Below are 19,504 nucleotides of genomic sequence, written 5' to 3'. Positions count from 1 at the left end.
CAAATGGGATATTTTCAATGCCATTTTCGCCGTTGCCTTATAATGTACTGTGGATAACGTTAATATTCAGTTTTTTATTTTTCATTTTTCCTACTTTATATTGAAAGGAATCTTTTCCAAATATTTTGTGTATTATCGCTTAAAGGATTAGCCATATTTGGATAAATTTTATGGTGTATTAGGGGCAAATTTTCCGCCCTCCTTTCGAAACCTTTATTTTCCAAGACTTTTGGACAATTGTATAACAGCCAGGTCATCACCTTATGGCCCTTTAATGAAATAATCTGGGTAATAACATAATCTGCAGCGTACCATTTTTAAATTTGCTTTTTTTAGTTATCTTTAAACATTTTCTTTGCGTTTAAAGTTAAATATATATTCAAAAACCGAATATTAGTGTTATCCACATTATGTACAACTCTTAGTGCTTTATGGATACTAATTTCATTTAACATATTAGACATCTCTCCTCGGTAGTTGGACCGGAAGTGGGGGTTTCGAATATTAATATTCTCCAATTTAGTAACTCTCTATAACTACTAGATAGTCGAATACTGGTCAAGAATATGATATCGGAATTTTTTCTCTACTTTCCTGTGTTTCTTATTTCACCATCCCAAAACCATCGGTAAAACTGCTGTGCGACACTCAATAAAAATAGTCTGTTAAATTCAGTTATTTTATATATTTTGTAATATGTATATGTACTTCTTAATGTGTTTATAAATAATTGTTCGAAAAATATCGGTTTTTTAATAGTTTTGTGGAAAAACGCAAATACGAATTTTATTTGTTATGTGCAACATTTGTTGTACCAGCGTGTCCAAGTAACTAAAATCTTTTTTGTGATATTCGGATGTGTACTTCAAGTCTTTTTCTTGCCTGTTAATGCTAAGACGCTGGCTATTCCCAATTTATCTAATATCATAAATTAAAACAATCCAAATGTGCTTATATGCACATTCTGACATATTTGGGCAGATTGTTTTCTTGTGCTGATGTTATGTCACAAAATTTTAATATTGATTATTATGATTAAATAAATGTTAATCCACAATTTATTAATTAAGAAATATGTACGTGTATACCAGTATTTTTATTTTTAAGGTAATCTTATTTGGCACTGCTGATCATTAAAATGTTATTTTTGTATGTGTAAAAATGTAACTTAAATACTAAAATAATGTATCAAAGAACTCTGATAAAATGAGGTTGCCTGTCACTCCAATTGTAATTTCTTAATATCTTTCTTTGTTAGAGAAAAGAAAAAATAACGATTAGAACTAAAGATTTATACTTGCATATGTACATGCATCCATTCATATGTACATATGCACGTACATACATATAATGGTCAAGAAACTCGACGTATTAAAATTGAAACTCAGTTCTTGAGTTCGCTTGCAAAAACATACTGTTAAACTTAATATATACTTTAATGTGTAGACATGTAATGTGTGTGATCTTAAATAAGAAGTGACAAATAATAATAAAAAAAAAAAGCCGACAAATTACTAATGAAATTGGGAAGTTATATCAATAGTATCCGAAACATAGACGCAGTCCCTATCTTAGTCCTAAGAAAGAGTGCAGTACCTTCATTTCATAAAAAAAATTTTAAATCTAACAAATGAAACAGAATTTTTATATTTTAATACTGTTAGAGCCATTTGTTTGTATAATTTGATATTAAGATCTATATATACAGTCAGCACACAATTTATACATTTATTAATATTTGAGAAATATGTTACGGAAATTAAAATGCAATATCTCATATGAAAAATATACTTTTTAAACATAAAACTAACTTAACTTAAATATTTGATAATTTTTCTAATAACTCATTCAAGTTGTTCTCCTTCATGACTTCATTTGCCTTTTGCCATATTTAGAAAGTAGTGTCCAAAAATATTACATTTTAGTTCGTCACTAAATAAATAAATAGTCTTTTCGGAGTCGGAGTCTAGCATAAATCGTGCAGACAGTTCCGGATGCACTATAGGAAATTTTGACACTTTTCTGACCAAAATTCAAATCTTAAGAACGAGGCAAGATATTTAGGATCTGTTTTTTGATTTGAGTTCATATGGTCAATAGATTTCAGGTATAAACAAGAGGAAATGATATAGTCGAGTGTCGCGACTATAAGATACCCGTTACTGTTTTACACAATTTTAAAATATTAATTTTGCTAGTGGAAATTCATAAGGCGCCACCTATTGTCAGAGATTCGTTGAAAAGTATGTAACAGGTAGAAGGAAGCGTTTCCGACCCTATAAAGTATATATATTCTTGATCAGCATCAATAGCGAAATCGAATAAGCTATATCCGCCTGTCCGCCCGTCCGTCTTTTCGTATGAACGCTGAGATCTCAGGAACTATAAGAGAACGGAGTCGAGATTAACAGGCAGATTCTTGAGGTTCATACGCAGCACAAGTTTATTATATTAGCATCCTGCCACGCCCACTAGAACAGCGGAAAACTGTGGCGACCATAATATTATAGTGTACGCCTTATTTTGACCTTGTATAACATTTTTTGTTAATATTTATCGATTTACCAATCATTTTTCAAATCAGAACATTACTTCGCTATTTATGAAGAAATGTAGGTTATGAGGCCTTTAATGGAAAGTGACGTCACCATCAGTTAGTAATCTTGCTTTTTTGACAAAAGATGGCGCTAAGTCTATTTCCAAGAGAAAAATTAATATTTTAAAATTGTGTAAGAGTAAGGGGTATCTTAAAGTCGCGTTTCTTCTTGTTTTTTTTTATCACACTTTGGATTTTGGAAGTTGACTTGCCAATAAATGCAGCGAAATTACCAAAAAAAAATCTTGAATTACATATTACATTTTAATTCCCGTTACATATTTGTCGAGATATTAAAGAATAAGCTTTAAACTCACGGGTGTAAGAATAAATGGTGTACAGTAGCTCGCAACTTATTTCGTACATTCGAAGAGCAAAAACTAGGTCAACTAGAGACGATAACTCAAAAAATAAAATTCGATATTTTAGGTATTAATATTAATATATTTAATAGCTAAACATTAACTTCTTTGACATAAAGGAAAAAAAAAACATTATTTCGGCATTTTTTTTTATCCGGCAGCCCTTTTTGTGCAATAATAACTATTAATTTAATATTTTGGCAGTCTTTTTTTCTGCTTCTCGGCGGTTACCATTGAAAACATTACATTTCTAGTGGTTTCATCAGGAATTTTTAAACATTTTTTTAACCTTTTTACTTTTTTGTTTGCCAGGTGCAAAATTTTCCACAAATTCTCTATAAAATTTAAGTGTGGTGATTGGGCTGGTTGGATGGGTTGCAATATGTTTGGGGACGGCCAAATACCGAGCTAGAGAACGAACACTTAAAAGCTGCAGTCGAGCATGGCGGGGCTCATGTCATGTTTGGACTAAATGACACAAAATAAGATGCGGCATAAAAATATACTGAAAATTATGTTTTGTTATGATATTTTTTGGTCTTTATGTTTAAGTAGATTTGTATCTCCACAGTTCCTTTCTTTTATACACAGTTTCCTATTTTTGGCTATTGATTAGAAATTGTTTTAACTTTACGTTAAATAATGGCGAAATCAGTCGTTAAACCAAATTCTAACCGAAGTGATAACGAATTAGGTGTATTTAAAAATGTACATATTTTTAAAAACAAAAATTCGAAAGATTTTTATGTAAATTTAAAATAGTTAAAATAATTAATAATAATAATATAATAATTAATTAAGCCACATTTTAAAAACACAGGAATTCTTTTTTTAATTCATACAAATTACGAAGTTCCGTTTAAACATATAGATTTTATGGATACCATTATATGAACATATATTGTACTAGCTAATTAATCATTTTTCAAATCAGACCGTTTTTTAAAGTGTTTGAGGAAATTAATGTATATGTGCAGTGAAATTCAGTTCTTTTTTTGTAAAATCCCCTTACGCGTAGAATAAAAGGGTATTCGTTAAAAAATAAGTAATAGTTTGAAGAAAGCGTTTCCGATCCTATATACCCACCAAGGTCGAAAAACGGTTTCCGTTTTTTGTAGGAACGTTGAGATCTCGGGAATTATAAGTGAAAGAAAGGTGGTGTAGTTTTCAATGATGCCACCAAAGCGCATTATTTTTCTGCATCTGGCCAGGCATACTACAATACCCACAAAACACGGAAACCCAATCAGGTGCTAGCTAAATGTTTATTTTAAAAGTGGACAAGACTATAAAGGTTGGTATGCTAGCTTCGTCAATAACTAAGTTCGCCACTCTATATAATATTAACATACATATTATATTTCTAAAACCACTGTGCTATGAAACAGTTTAATAATTTTGCATATCGAGTTGCAAAGACATTTAATTTAGTAATGGGTTGCCAAAAACATTGCACATATGATGTGAGCTAAAATTTTTTTATTTGTTGTTTGGCGTTGTACTTAGATTCTATTTAAATACTTCCAGAGATCTCATTGTTCATAATGGCAGACGGAAATGGCTAAATTAAAGATTATGTATACTTTATGGGATCGGAAACGCTTTTTAATCTACAAGTAGCGCTAAACAATATAATAAATATATTCGAAACATCTGATTGTATTACTTCTTTTTGCTCGTTCTTTTCCATTCCTTTAAGCGATATAGTTTTATGTAGATTTATTTGTTATAGTCTGAGTATGGGGGTGTATAAGTGAGATAGATAGAGTTCTTAATAATTTTCCAGAGCATGAATATTTACTGACAGTAATATACGATAAGCACATTTTAAATAAAAAACAATCTACTTTCGTTGCTAAAATTAAGACTATATTTAATTTCTTGTTCCGTTTCAGAAAATTGTACCATTACTTAGAGAATGGATACGTTTTAATAAAATGAAGGCTATCATACAAGAAAAATGAATGACAAGGATTATTTATAAAAATGGAACGGTACCAAAAATATAATGGTGTTAAATATGTGACATCCCATTTTTTTCAACGAAGAAACGTTTAATTGTTAAAGATATCGGCTTAAAAATTTGTACGTATATTTAACCTGTCAAACTAAAAATTTAACCCGAAAACTTGTATCGTAATGAATTCATTCAAGGTGATATAAAGAACAACCTGAAAAGAAGTGAGCTATTAAAAAGAGATTTGTTGCAGAGCTGCTGCAGTGTGTTCACATTACTAATAATACATTTGGTTGGCATTCTGCACGGCTGGGCGAGACAAAATTTGGAGATTGTACAGAAGGAGTGCATCAAGCAGAATTTTTGAGAAGCGCGTGCAAAGATAATCGCGTCTTTTGGATGATTGACGAAGAACTTGCTTAGGAGTATATTGAAGAAGACATTTCTAAATCTCTCAGGTCATCTAATGCAATTTTTATTCAGAGAACAGCAGCGGGGAAAAACACATTTTAAATTGTGACCAGATAGACATGTGCCATCTTAAAATTATACCCAATTTTGTATCATATTTCTGAGCAAGTTAAGCAGATCAATTTGGAAAAAAAATGTTATTAGAGAAATTTATTGATAGTTACATATACATCTTAAGCGATTTATTTTATAAAGTCCAGAAGTTTAGCTGACATTCATGTTGCCCAACTACCGTCACAGTATACTCAAGCTATAGTTGACTGTTGCGAAATTGCTTGCTTTCCTAATTCTGGGTAGTTTTAAGATGTTTACAAATAAGGACCAAACTACTGAGATCGCGAATTCTCGCTGTGAAATGTTGCAGCTAAAATCATCATCAATGCGGGATATAGACACACAATTTAAAGTTGCAGAAATTGAAACGGAGGAGCATCTTCACTTCTCTCGTATAGCTGCTAAAAATAAACACTTAAAGCTTAGTTGGTGGCATTCATCTGCTGAAGTGCGTGATGCAGAGGCATCACTAGTGCAACATAAAAAAAGTGATAAAGGCACAAGCAACAAATCGAAAAAGGTTGAGAACAACAATACTTTAGTTTCTGGCTGCAATAACACGCCAGCAAGATCTGTGCCATTACTACAGTACAACACAGACCAGAAACGTGTTAGTGAAGCAAACGAAGCAAGCATTCTGGATCTTAATGTAGATGAATTTTATCCGAAAGACTCACACCGACTTGTCGATGGTATGTATAAATGCAGTTATAGAAAAATATAGGAATCAAATAAAAGTGTTCTTATATATTAACTTACTGTGAATATCATGTAAAGCCATAAACCCAAAGTTAAATAAAAACAAGAAGCAGCTTTGTATTTCTTATAGTTCCTCAGATCTTAGGGTTCATACGGACAGACGAACGGACGGACAGACTGACATGGCTTAATCGGCTTCGCTTTTGATACTGATCAAGAATTAAGGTATATTCGACGACAGCTTATTTTGTACAGTCAAAAAATATTAATTCAAGTAGTGCTATAACTGAGAAACCAACACAAACAATTGAAGGCAATATCATAGGTAGAGATATTAACATGTTTATTAACTAAAGACGAACTTGTTGCCGAAGCTTATTTCCATTACGGAAGTTTTGCAAATAGTCTAGTCTAATACATCTCACTAAGTCTTTATGACTTTTTGGGTTTATGATTGGGTTGGTGTAATCACCTAAACTTGAAGTGTCTGCTGAATGTTTTGGATCATTGCTCGTTGCTCGTAGCTCGTCGCTTAACAGTGCTCTTATAATGTTTCGACGCGCCACCAAATTAAAACCATTTACAAATTTTAATTGGCTGTGATCAGCTGCTGTAACTCATAAGTTTTATATTTCTAAAAACTAAATAACAATATATAATAATATGTAATGTAAAATGTATAGTTTTTTGAATATAGTTTAAGTGCACGAATTAATCTGCGGCATAAAAAAGGCTGAATGCGGCTTTACTGGTAATTTTAGTTTTTTTTTTTAAAGTTTAATAAGTTGGTTAGTTACTAAATATGTTAATATATCTGATTTAAATATTGCGTTTAAGTTAATTCGAGCAGCAATGGCAACATGAATTTGTATTTTCTTAAGCGCACTGCTTTTTGTTTGTTTTAGTCAAGACTACTCTACGGATCACAAAAGTTCCCGACATCTTTACGTTTATACAGAAAGGGGCCACATTTTCAGTCAAAATTAAATAGTTATTTTGAAATGAACGAATGAATAAATATGACGATGATATGCTCTGGCTTCTGGAATATTCATCATAATTTCAACATTCAGCTCTTACATGTAGTTTCCGAGATCACAGAATTGATAAAGACAGACTTGGCTAGTCTAAGAGTAAGGGGTATAAAATTTATTTTTATTTCAGATCACATTATTAAAAATATGTAATATTTAATAACTTCAAAAACAAATTCAAGTGGAATAACAATGCAAAGGTTATTACCATACATATGTACGTACATATGGATGTACATAAATACATATAGGTTTATGTACACATGTACATACATACATACATATATCGTCGAAACAGTATGTTAATGTTTTTTATATGCACACGAATTGATCAGTGTAATAGATGCCAGCTGCACATAAAGATTTATACAAACATTTTAACGTATACATATGTTCGAACGTTTTCGTGAATAAATTAATGAAGATTGTTATTAATTGTATTCATTATTGCGAATGTGCTGACGTGTGTACGATTGAACTGTAATAAATAAATTGTGTTTTTCTGATTTGTAGGTGCTGATTAAGAAAAGGAAATTTCAGTAAAAATGTTGTTTAACTTTATTCTTAACTCTGCACATACATGTGTATAATACATGCATATAAATAATGTGTAGTTTTTGTTGGTAACAGTCGAGCAACAATGGGCAATAGCCGAGGGCTCTATAAAAGCATAAAGGAATTAAATGAAGCCTGTAGGGCGAGAAGACTATAATTGCTCAGGCGACCAAACAAGAAACAGTGCGCGTTTTGGACTCTTATCATTTGGTTTTTATCTACAGATGTTGGTTTTTCGATTAGCCATTTTGTTGGTAGATCGTGGCTACAACTTTTTGATTGAAGTTGGTTTGATCTTTTTTGTTAGAGAATCATTAAATTGACATAAGGCACTTCATTACAACGTATTATTAGTTCTTAGATGTTTCTAACCTCTTTATTTTTACTTTGATATTTGTAACGTACATCAGTGCAAGTAAACTATGATAAACGACAAAACCTTAAAAGGTATGCACCTATACACAAATTCCGAAGCTAAATAATTAAAGATGTTAAATTCAATATTAGCGTTATGATAATAATATTTATATTTATTTTTGTGTGTTATTTTATCAATTTATTTTCAGATTCTAAACCATGTACTGGAATTTTAAATCAAGGTCAAGAAGATCAAATGAAAGTTTCTGGTTATCGCCGATGCCATATACGAACTATACTTTGCTGGGCCTGTATATTCTTAACAGGTGGTCTTTTGCGACTTGTGTTACATTGGTGGCGTCATTTGTACCTATATGCGACTTGCACTCCATGTTCTTTGGAGGAGGCAGAACATGTTTTGATAACCGAGGATTATCAAGGAAAGCACAAATTGTACCATGTTAAGAAAATTCAGGTCCTTACTGTGAACGACCTTAAGTAAGTACCAATTAATCTGTTTAATCTAAAAGCGATTGAGTCAAAACTAAAAAATAAAATTCATCAGGACACTATTTCAAAGGGAATCCCACCGTTCAGAGGGGATGCACATGGAAAGAAATAATGTAGAAACCACCTTGCAAATATCGGTTCATTTTACCTCGGCGCACTTTAAAAGTATGTTCTGTATAAATATATTATTAATCTGGTAAATATCATTTTATTTTTTTAGGATGTTCCTCTTTACGAATTTTCCGCTGCAAGCAATTAATATACGCATGGAACAACAATATGAGTTGTTTCCAAAAAATTAATGGACTTGATATTAACATACCTTGTTCATATTATCATCAACAACGCGGATTAACTGTAAATGAACAGATTTCAAGAAGAATAGTTTTTGGGGATAATGAGATAACGGTTCCTTTGCGAGATGTTAAGACACTGCTTTTTCTGGAAGTTCTTAACCCTTTTTACGTTTTTCAATTATTCTCGGTTGTTCTTTGGTTTACATATGATTACTACTATTATGCTTGCGTAATACTTTTGATGTCCATATTTGGTATTACTATTTCTATTTTGCAAACGAAAAAGGTAAGTATAACGGTATAGAAATGTTTACATTTGTTTAAATTCTCTATTTTCTTAGAATCAAGATGTGCTACAAAATACTGTATATAATACTGGTAACGCTTTGATTGTTGATCCAAAAGGTGTTTCCAAGCAGTTTCCAACGCGAGTTTTAGTACCGGGAGATTTAATTGAAATACCATCATCAGGCTGTACGCTTCAGTGTGATGCAGTATTATTATCAGGAAACTGCATCCTAGATGAGTCTATGCTTACTGGCGAAAGTGTTCCAGTGACAAAAACTCCTTTACCATCAAAGCGTGACATGATATTTAATAAAACGGAGCATGCTAGGCACACTCTTTTTTGTGGTACCAAGGTTATTCAGACTCGTTATATTGGATCAAAAAAAGTATTGGCATTTGTGATTAATACTGGAAACATAACAGCCAAAGGAGAATTAATACGATCTATTCTTTATCCCCCACCTGTTGACTACAAGTTTGAACAAGATTCGTATAAATTTATTCAGTTCCTGGCATTAATAGCTTGTGTTGGATTTATTTATACGCTGGTAACAAAAGTAAGATTACTTATAATTATCAACTTAAAAATATAAATTAAATTGAATTTAAATCTTCAGATTTTACGTGGTACGGATCCTGTTAAGATAGCAGTTGAATCACTCGACCTTATTACAATTGTAGTGCCACCAGCACTACCAGCGGCTATGACGGTCGGTCGTTTTTATGCGCAAAAGCGATTAAAGGCTAGTGAAATTTTTTGCATTGCCCCTCGGTCTATAAACGTGTCAGGAAGCATAAATTGCTGTTGCTTTGACAAGGTTTGTGCTATCGCTAAATATAATTTATGATTAATATTATCTTTAATATTTAAACTACTAGTAATTTTGGGTACTTTTACACTCGCTTTACATTTTTATACCCGTTACTCGTAGAGTGAAGGGGTATACTACATTCGTTGAAAAGTATGTAACCGGTAGAAGGAAGCGTTGCCGACCCTATAAAGTATATATTATATATCTTGTAGCGAACGTCAAGGGTGTCTTTTTTCGGCACCCGAATCACACTTATACATTTCGAGTGTTTGTCGCACTCACGAACACCAAAAAAAAGAGCACACACCCGAGTGCACAGATCGCTTTGGGTGTTTTGTGTGTTTGCGTTTTTGTCACCCACTCAATTCTATGCACACGATTCTAATGCACACACACCCAAAACGCTTATAGCAAATGAAGGGAGTCTCTGAAACACCCATGTTTCGGGATGAGTGATTCGGGTGTCTTCAAATGATCTGAGTGTTTCGGGTGTCTTCAGATGTATTGCATGAGCAGGTCATTGAGGGTTGACTGAATAATTTTACATGAAAGGAAGGAAAGAAATCTCCATAATGGCCCCTTAAAAAAGGCCAAATATTTTTGGGTTTGCGATTGACTTATGATCTGTATTCTTATACCCATCTGCAATAAACGGTAATAAGTTTGTTGGTAGATGTCTTGATGACGACACGGAAAATCCTAAAATATTGACACTTTCTGAAGGGGCTATATTAATGTTGAAGTTACACGTTGATTTGTAGCTATATTAATGTTGAAGTTACACGTTGATTTGTAACTGTGAAGTTTATAAGTATCTGTGATGCAATGTTAATCTTTTTTTTGGGTTTTTTAAGACTTAGTCATTGAAGACTAATCACTTTTAATGATTATACGCTCTTATTTTTTAATATTAGTTACTGAAGACGGCAATAACTTTTATTCTTACAAACGGAAATTATTTTGATTTTTTAAAGGGGCTATATTTATGTTAAATTATTGGGATTTCCTTCCTTCCTTTCATGTGAAATTATAAGGTCAACCCTCAGCCTTCTCTGATATCTTGATCAGTATCAATAGCAAATTCGATTAAGCCATGTCCATCTCTCCGTCCGTCCGTCTATAAGTATAAGAGATACAATGTTGAGATTAGGCATGAAGATTCTTGAGCGCTAGTTTATTTCAGCATCCTGCCACGCTTACTATAATGCCCACAAATCAGGGAACGCTAAAATCGTTGAAATCTCAGGAACTATCAGAGATAGAAATTCAGTATGTATAATCTTGAGATGCCAGCGCATCTTATGGTGGTACCATTATCCGGCCACACCCACTCTTACGCATACCAAGCTGATATCATGGACATTGCTCAATCGTCGGTCGGAAACGCTTCATTCTACCTTTTACATACTTTTAAACGAAACTAGCACACCCTTTTACTTTGCGAGTAACGGATATAAAAACGATTTTCTCATTCATATGTTAATAATAAATACATATATAGATGGATCTTTATGTTTCTATTATATTTATTTTAAAATTAATAGAGTACGTTATAGAGTGCACCCTAAAAATACAATTTCCGCATTCTTTTCTTTACCTTTTCTTCTCCCTTCATACTAATGTTGAAATCTTTACTTTCTTTCAGACTGGTACTCTAACTGAAGATGGACTTGATATGTGGGGTGTAGTGCCCAAGTCATCAACTAATCAATTTCAAATACCGTTAAAAAATGTGGAACGTTTACCTTTCGATCATTTTCTATTTGGCATGGTAACGTGCCATTCTATCACAATAATGAACGGCTCAATGATGGGGGATCCGTTAGACTTAAAAATGTTTCAATCTACTGGTTGGGTATTAGAAGATTCAAAGAACATACCAGATAATGAAAAATATGGTATTATTTACCCAACAATTTTAAGACAACCAAGAGTCTGCCATTCTGCTTTACCTTCGCCGGATATGGAAACTAAAAGAAATGTTCAACGGCAGTCTTCTGTTGACGATTTACTAGCTACTGTTGGTATCTCGCAAGCTCAAAAGAATTTTGATCATGGTATCGTTAGAGAATTTCCATTTACTTCGAATCTTCAGCGAATGTCTGTAATTTCTCGATGTCTAAGTGACCAAGTATTTAATGTTTACTGCAAAGGTTCTCCTGAGATGTTACAGAAGCTGTGCACCCCCCACAGTTTACCCGATAATTATTCCCAACATTTGTCTGCGTTTGCCTCAAAAGGATACAGAATTATTGCTATTGCATTTAAAGCTTTTGTCCATAAAATGAACTATACAAAAATACAGCGTCTAACCCGCGAAGAGGTTGAAAGCAATTTGGAATTTCTTGGATTCGTTATCCTCGAGAATCGTCTCAAACCAGATACTGCGAAAGTAATCAATGCGCTAAACTCAGCTAAAATTCGAACTATTATGATTACCGGCGATAATATATTAACTGCTATGAGTGTAGCTCGTGACTGTGGTATAGTCAGTGCATCGCAAGATGTTATTACTGTACATGCAGATCCGGTTGACGATGTTGGGAATACTAAAAACAGCGGTGTTACTGGTACAGAATATATAGAATATATTTCAGATAAACCCTATAAGTTACAGTATACTTTAGATTTGGGAAGTAAAATGTCTTCAACACATTTGTCATCAAGTTTCAATGGTAATATTTTTCCCGAGGAAAACCGAAAAGGAGAATTTAGCGACGGTGTTCAAACACTTTGTCGAATGGAGTCGAAAAACTCATTAGTTAATGAATTGAGCTCAGGTTATGCAGAAAGCGCTCTGCCGCTTAGTGATAGTTTGGCCAGTGTAATGACCACAGAGACATGGACCCACAATGAGGCAACAGGTGCAGATGTTGAGCTTGGAATTAAAAACGCTCAAGACGAAAATTCGCGCCAACGCTATGTATTTGCAATGGATGGTAAAACTTGGCAAATTGTTAAAGATCATTTTCCCAAGGAGATGGAAATTCTATTAACACGTGGATCAATTTATGCACGAATGTCACCTGATCAGAAACAGGCACTAGTAATAGAACTTCAAAACTTGGACTACTGTGTTGCCATGTGTGGTGACGGAGCCAACGACTGCGGTGCGCTAAAGGTAGCTCATGCTGGTATTTCCTTAAGTGACACAGAAGCGTCCATAGCGTCACCGTTTACATCACGAAACTCTACGATTTCAGCGGTTTTAAAAGTTATTAAAGAAGGACGTGCTGCATTAGTCACATCGTTTGGTATTTTCAAGTATATGGCTGCCTATTCGCTGGTTCAGTTTATATCTGTTATGATTCTTTATTCAATCGACTCAAATTTAACAGACAAACAGTATCTTTATGTAGACCTTGGACTTATATCAATATTTGCCTTCTTTTTTGGCAAAACTGAGTCGTTCAATGGAAATCTGGTAAAACAAGTGCCTCTCAGTTCATTAATATCCTCCACGCCTTTAGCGTCCATTTTACTACATCTTACTGTTGTAACTGGATTCCAGGTAACTGGTAAGATGTGAATGATCGTAAAAAACTTCGCAGAATTATACTCTTAATCATCCCATTTTAGGTTGGATTCATCTTCACCAACAGTCGTGGTTCAAACCTTTTCAACCTGCTGACGAGGAACATTTGGGTTGTTATGAAAATTACACCATGTTTTGCATTTCCAGTTTCCAGTACATTATACTAGCTTTTGTTTTTTCTAAAGGTGCGCCATATCGGAAACCACTGTGGTCGAACTGCCCACTCTGCTTTGCATTTATTGTAAATTTATGCGTAATTGTCTATTTGGTCATTTATCCCAGCGACTGGGTAGCTCATTTTTTTCAACTCATTGTACCTCCTGTTATGAGTTTTCGATACATAATGCTGGCTTACGGAGCAGCAGCATTTACTTCTCACATTTTTGTCGAATCATTTTTGGTTGAATATCTGATTTTCAAAAAATACCAAGTTCAACGGGAGAAGAACTGGGTCACATCAAAGCAAAAATACATGCGACTGGAGCACGACATTTCCAAAATAAAAAATTGGCCACCAATAACTGAAGTTTATGAACCAAATAATTTTACCGACTGGGAAATAGAGCAGCCGGCATATGTTAGTTTGCACGCTGAACAAAGCCATGATACGCAGCTTGAAAAGTTTCCTGGGTTTCCTTAACAAATTGTTAAAAAATGTAGCTAATAAAATGGTACTTAATAAAATAGAGCTGCGTATTCACACCTCAAAATATGTTTTGTTTATATAGTATGTATTCAAAGATATAAATAAATACTTTTCATTTGGCTTTATTTATTCGTTTTAAGTATTTTCTTAAATAAATGTATATTGAAACTAAATAATCTTAATAGTAAATTGGAATAAATGTATTTATTTCTCTGTGGTGGGCAATCCCGATACCCAAAATATAAAATACTATAAAAATCTTTATTGGTTATTTATTGTAGTACTTGTATGTATGCATTGGCTGGTTTGGAAAAAAATATAAGAAAAGAGGAAACGCTACAGTTTAGTGCCGTGCCTATGAGATACCCGTTACTGTATTATATAATTATACCCGTTACTCATAGAGTAAAAGGGTATACTAGATTCGTTGAGAAGTATGTAACAGTTAGAAGGAAGCGTTTCCGACCCTTTTAAAGTATATATATATATATATATATATTTGTCTGTCCGTCCGTCTGTCCGTATGAACGCTGAGATCTCAGGAACTAAAAGAGATACAAAGTTCAGATTAACCATGAAGATTCTTCAGGTCCCTACGCAGCGTAAGCTTATTACATCATCCTGCCACTCCCACTCGAATGCTCACAAAACCCGAAAAACCAAAAATGCAAAAATCTCTGAAGCTAGAAGAGCTACAAAGTTGTGCTTAATAATACGTATTTATGAGATGCCACTGCAACTTGCAAACTTGCTTGTTTTATTCGGCCACGCCCACTCTAACGACCACAAACCGCGGAAGACCCTTTCGTCTATAATATTATTATGAATGCCTTCGTTTGACCTTACATGGTTTGTGACGTCACTATCAATTACTCAACATGCTTCCTCTGACAATAGGTGGCGCCTTGTGAATTCTCACCGCCTCACATGGTTTGTGACGTCACCATCAATTACTGTGAATTTTCACTAGCAAAATTAATATTTAAAAATTGTGTAAAACAGTAACGGGTAACTTATAATCGCGGCACTCGACTATAGCGTTTCCTCTTGTTTAAAATTAATATTTATAGAAAATATTAAAGCAGAGAACAATTTTAGTATCGCAACCGTTTGTCAGAAATAAGAATGATTAATAACTGACGGTAACGTCACGGCCAGTAAGCCATTTAAAAAATTTTTTGAAATATGTTCCTATTTGAAACTTACAAATATTTCGAAAATCGATAAATAATGATAGAAAAATGTTATTATGGATGGCAATGTGTTCCGCTTCTGGGCAGAAAAATTATATCAACTTGAGCTGTGGTGTCATCTCTAAATTATATATAAGTATATACTCAATTTAATCTTTCTAGGTCTTATAGTTTTCGAGATCTTAACATTTTTAGTTTCAGCGTTTTATGGGCTTGAAACAACACTGAATCAATTGCGTTGGGCATTCCTTAAAGTTCTTGACTGACATCTGACTGATTATCAATATTTTACTGATTATAACGAAATCTAATTAAGAACTGAAACTCCCTCTTATATTGATCAAAATTAACAAGACTTCGAATACAAGACACGGATTAACTTAATACGTAAATCGTGTAATAATTTTTCAACTCCATTTATTATATGGTCATTTTTAAATATCAAATTGAATTATCAGAAAGCTGAGGTAAATGGGTTATTTATTAAAATGTTTGGTACATAAATTCATGAGTGGTTGTGTTAGTAGACGAATGGTGGTGGATTCACTATATCTACTAAGCTAACTATGTCCAGCACAATGGTAATTATATATAGGGTTGTTGCAGTGACCTTTTTGGTTATCGGGGTATGTGTGGAAGCTATTTGGTCGAAATAGTCGGTTCGACTAAGTGCTCGTTCAAGCACCGGCCACTTCGACCCTATAAGCCTAACGTCGTCTTTTATTGGTATTACATATATAAAAATGAGGGTTGTTCATAGGCCAAATGTACAGGTGCAATGGTAGAGAGTTTCGGACAGGCAGTTCTTCCAAGTAAGTTTATAAAGACAGTGTCTCTAAAATAAAAAAAGTGAAATGTCATTTTAAATTTCTTTTACATTTTTAATATATACTATTAATATCAAAAGTTTTTAGTATAAAAAGCAGTTGAGCAAAACAAAGAATATGTTGGATGTAAATAAAAATCAGAACATGATTCACTAATGAAAGATATTCCAATTCTTCAAAAATATGTTTATTATAATGGCGTCCAATAAACCAAGCCAGGTACACAGTAAAATGGTGCTTACATAATATTCTTTAAAAGTTCGCAGGAAAATCGCGACCGTATTATTTTTCTATTCGTAGTGCATAAAACTTATTTTAATTTATTTCGATGCTTATTTTTTTTGGAAATAGGTCGCTATTAAAATTTTCTTAAAAACTGTATATTTATATATGAAGTTGATTTGATTTTTAATTCATTTTTCTAACAGAGGTTGACGATTCTATCGTTTTTTTTTTTAAAGATTTGTTAAGTCAATTGAGAATGGAAGTTAAGTTCCGACAAGCCGAAGTTTTAATAACGCTGCTTATTATATGCAAATGTTCTGTAAAACATACATACACCTTTACAACAATGGTTGATATCGTATATAAAAAATACAATTACAGTGTTTAAAGCTTTATTTTGAATATTTTTTAAACTTAAAATTGAACCAACTTTGGCTTTTAAATATAACTTATAATAGATCTATAATATAATAGGACTGTAAGATACCCGTTACTGTTTTACACAATTTTAAAATATTTATTTTGCTAGTCGAGATTCTCAAAGCGCCACCTATTGTCGGAGAAAGCATGTTGAGTAACTGATAGTGACGTCACTGCCCATGTGAGGCCTTATAACCTAAATTTCTTCATAAATAGCGAAATAATGATCCGATTTAAAAAATCTTTGGTTTTTTTTGGTAGTTCGATAGATATTGACAAAAATACGTTAAACAAGGTCAAACGAAGATATTGATTATGATTTTATGGACGCCACAGCCTGTGGGCTTTAGAGAGAAGAATCTGTCTGCTTAATCTCAACTTTGTATCTCATGTGGTTCCTAAGATCTCAGCGTTCATACGGACAGACGGACATGGCTTAATTGACTTCCCTATTGATACTGATCAAAAATGTAAATACTTTATAGGGTCGGAAAGGCTTCCTTCTACTTGTTACATACTTTTTAACGAATCTAGTATATCCTTTTACTCTAGGAGTAGCTGGTATAAATATAGTTTACAAATTCGACATTATTTATGTTCTCATTCTTCTTGCATTAGAATAAGGCATGGTCCCATATTTTATAATAATGTTTTCGTAAACCGAAAAACTTCAAACTTTTCCTTTACACCTTAGAGATTTTGAATCATTACATCAGACCATATTTATGCCTTTGCTTCAGGTTTCGTAAAAAGATGGTTTTATAAAATTTACAGCTAATGTATTTATTTTAAAATTAACAGAGTAACTACAATATGAAGTCATATTAAATGATAGAATTCTTTTTTTTTTATAAAAACCAGGCGATGACAGACCTTCGGACTTCATTATTAAAGAGCGAGGCTCAAAAACAATCATATACAGAAGAAAATATTTCCATTCAAGAAACAGAGGATTCCGATGAAGAACGCGAGCTTACTAACCTCAATTGGCTATTGATAAATCAAAATTTAACATGGCCGAGGACCAATGTTACAAATTTCGAGGAAAATGCAAATACGAATTCCGACACAACATTTCCTTATAATCAATACATCCATGGAAACCAAATCAAACTAAAATGTTCCAGTGGCCCAAAATCAGAAATAATGAAAGCTCAAAAATCAATCCCTAAGCGGGCAACTCCATCTGAACGCTTTGAATTATTTGTTAACAAAGTAAAAAGGTATTTAAGATATGAATATTTTTTTCGTGCATAATTAAAACGTTGTATATATATTCTATTAGGGATTTAAAAGAGTATGAAAAGTTTGCAGCCAAATATGAAACTGATGTCACTGTGAAACCACCTTTTAATTACTCTCATATAATAGGGATGGCTATGCTTAAAAATGGTCGAATAACTTTACAGCAATTATGCAATTGGATAGAGGCTAAGTTTGCATTTTTTAGAGTACGTAAGAAATGGAATGTAAGTACATTTAAATGTGTAATCTGTATATACTTTAGGTAATTGGATATTTTATTTGTATAGAACTCTATAAGACATAACTTATCACTACACCACTGCTTTCGCAATCGAAAAAGAGAGGAAAAAGGAAAAGGCGGTTATTGGGAGTTGGGAGTTGACCTAAAACAATGTGACAGAAAACGAATACGAAATAGAAAACTATGTCATCCAAAACTAAATCAAACAGCAAAATACCGTTATGATCAGTTAACTTATAAGCATAATGAAACTTCTTCTCAGCCTCAATATTCCAGATTACCTAAAATTACTAAGAAAAATACACCGTTAGATATATCAAAAACAAAAAATTTTAAAAAAATTACAACTTTTACCGAGTTTAACTTTCTCGAATCCATAAATAATGGTTCTACCGATCACGTAAATGAAGTGGAGTTGGAAAAACGCCAGTCACAAACAATAAGTAAAGAGAGTATATCACAAAAAATGCTTGATCTTGACACACTTATAATAGGACCAGAAGAATTTATAAAAGCGCCTCAAAGCTTTACCTCCCACAAAGTAGACAATGCCAACATGGTAAGATTTATATTATAGAGATTTTGAAATAATATAACTATTTTATTACAACAGGTTTCTGGGGAAGAAGTGTTTGGCACATTTGACAACATAAATATTTATTCAGATGAGACATCTATGTTTGCTTCAAACGCAGGTATCGCAGAAGATCGACATCTATCTGGTCCTACCCATCCATGCAACGTAACAATAAATTATGATTACACTAACTTTCTACCCCTAGCTGACACCATAAGTCAACAGATTCACTTTATGAATAACGCCGAGAATAGTCGAAACGATGATGAAATGTATAACCTTTTTGATGTTTGTGTAACACACTATTAAAAAAATGTGTATGTTTGAAGAAACAACTTTGTACACCGCTTTAATAAACTATTATTAAAAATAAACTTTAGTTAAATTTTTTTTTTACTCTTCTTCCATTGACATATTAGTTATTTAGTTTAATGCTTGAAAAGTCTAAAAAAATTACGAGCGCAGTATAAACAAACCCGGTCACAAGCGACTAAATAAATAAAAATAAATAATAATTTTTCTTATCGGAATATTATTTTTTAATACATTATATAAATGGTGCTAAATTAATAATTTACATTGCGTCAATTTCTGCTACCCTAAC

At 32.8% G+C, this 19,504-nt stretch overlaps 3 protein-coding genes across 10 annotated transcripts in view; 2 read left to right on the top strand and 1 right to left on the bottom strand.

The window, feature by feature from the left end:
• The first annotated feature begins 678 nt into the window (after positions 1–678).
• Positions 679–14,297, top strand: LOC108108791 (probable cation-transporting ATPase 13A3). 7 transcript variants are annotated; one of them, XM_017216995.2, is made up of 10 exons: positions 679–1,107; positions 4,854–5,043; positions 5,751–6,132; positions 8,295–8,583; positions 8,651–8,760; positions 8,816–9,177; positions 9,233–9,736; positions 9,797–9,997; positions 11,637–13,509; positions 13,571–14,297. In XM_017216995.2, the coding sequence occupies exons 3-10, from the start codon at positions 5,766–5,768 to the stop codon at positions 14,164–14,166; spliced, it is 4,302 nt and encodes a 1,433-aa protein (XP_017072484.1). In that variant the 5' UTR covers positions 679–1,107; positions 4,854–5,043; positions 5,751–5,765; the 3' UTR covers positions 14,167–14,297. The 7 variants fall into 7 exon arrangements, with proteins under 7 accessions (XP_017072484.1, XP_017072476.1, XP_017072468.1 ...); XM_017216987.2 differs by having other exon boundaries at positions 5,113–6,132; XM_017216979.2 differs by having other exon boundaries at positions 679–827; positions 4,854–6,132.
• A 1,531-nt stretch (positions 14,298–15,828) lies between these two features.
• LOC108108741 (ADP-ribosylation factor-like protein 4A) overlaps positions 15,829–19,504 on the bottom strand; it is a 29,499-nt gene continuing 25,823 nt past the window's right edge. The window contains exon 5 of the mRNA XM_041818608.1: positions 15,829–16,200. Within this exon, the coding sequence (XP_041674542.1) occupies positions 16,120–16,200 (81 nt within the window). The 3' untranslated portion in view covers positions 15,829–16,119. The remainder of the gene's footprint in view (positions 16,201–19,504) is intronic.
• On the top strand, positions 16,065–19,279 carry LOC108108760 (forkhead box protein O1). 2 transcript variants are annotated; one of them, XM_041818606.1, is made up of 5 exons: positions 16,065–16,177; positions 17,699–18,060; positions 18,123–18,306; positions 18,370–18,882; positions 18,937–19,279. In XM_041818606.1, the coding sequence occupies exons 2-5, from the start codon at positions 17,702–17,704 to the stop codon at positions 19,207–19,209; spliced, it is 1,329 nt and encodes a 442-aa protein (XP_041674540.1). In that variant the 5' UTR covers positions 16,065–16,177; positions 17,699–17,701; the 3' UTR covers positions 19,210–19,279. The 2 variants fall into 2 exon arrangements, with proteins under 2 accessions (XP_041674540.1, XP_017072417.2); XM_017216928.2 differs by lacking the exon at positions 16,065–16,177 and adding an exon at positions 16,292–16,411.

This window comes from Drosophila eugracilis, unplaced genomic scaffold (genome assembly GCF_018153835.1).
Source record: "Drosophila eugracilis isolate 14026-0451.02 unplaced genomic scaffold, ASM1815383v1 contig_341, whole genome shotgun sequence".
Taxonomy (NCBI): domain Eukaryota; kingdom Metazoa; phylum Arthropoda; class Insecta; order Diptera; family Drosophilidae; genus Drosophila; species Drosophila eugracilis.
This window is presented reverse-complemented; position numbering and strand designations above follow the sequence as displayed.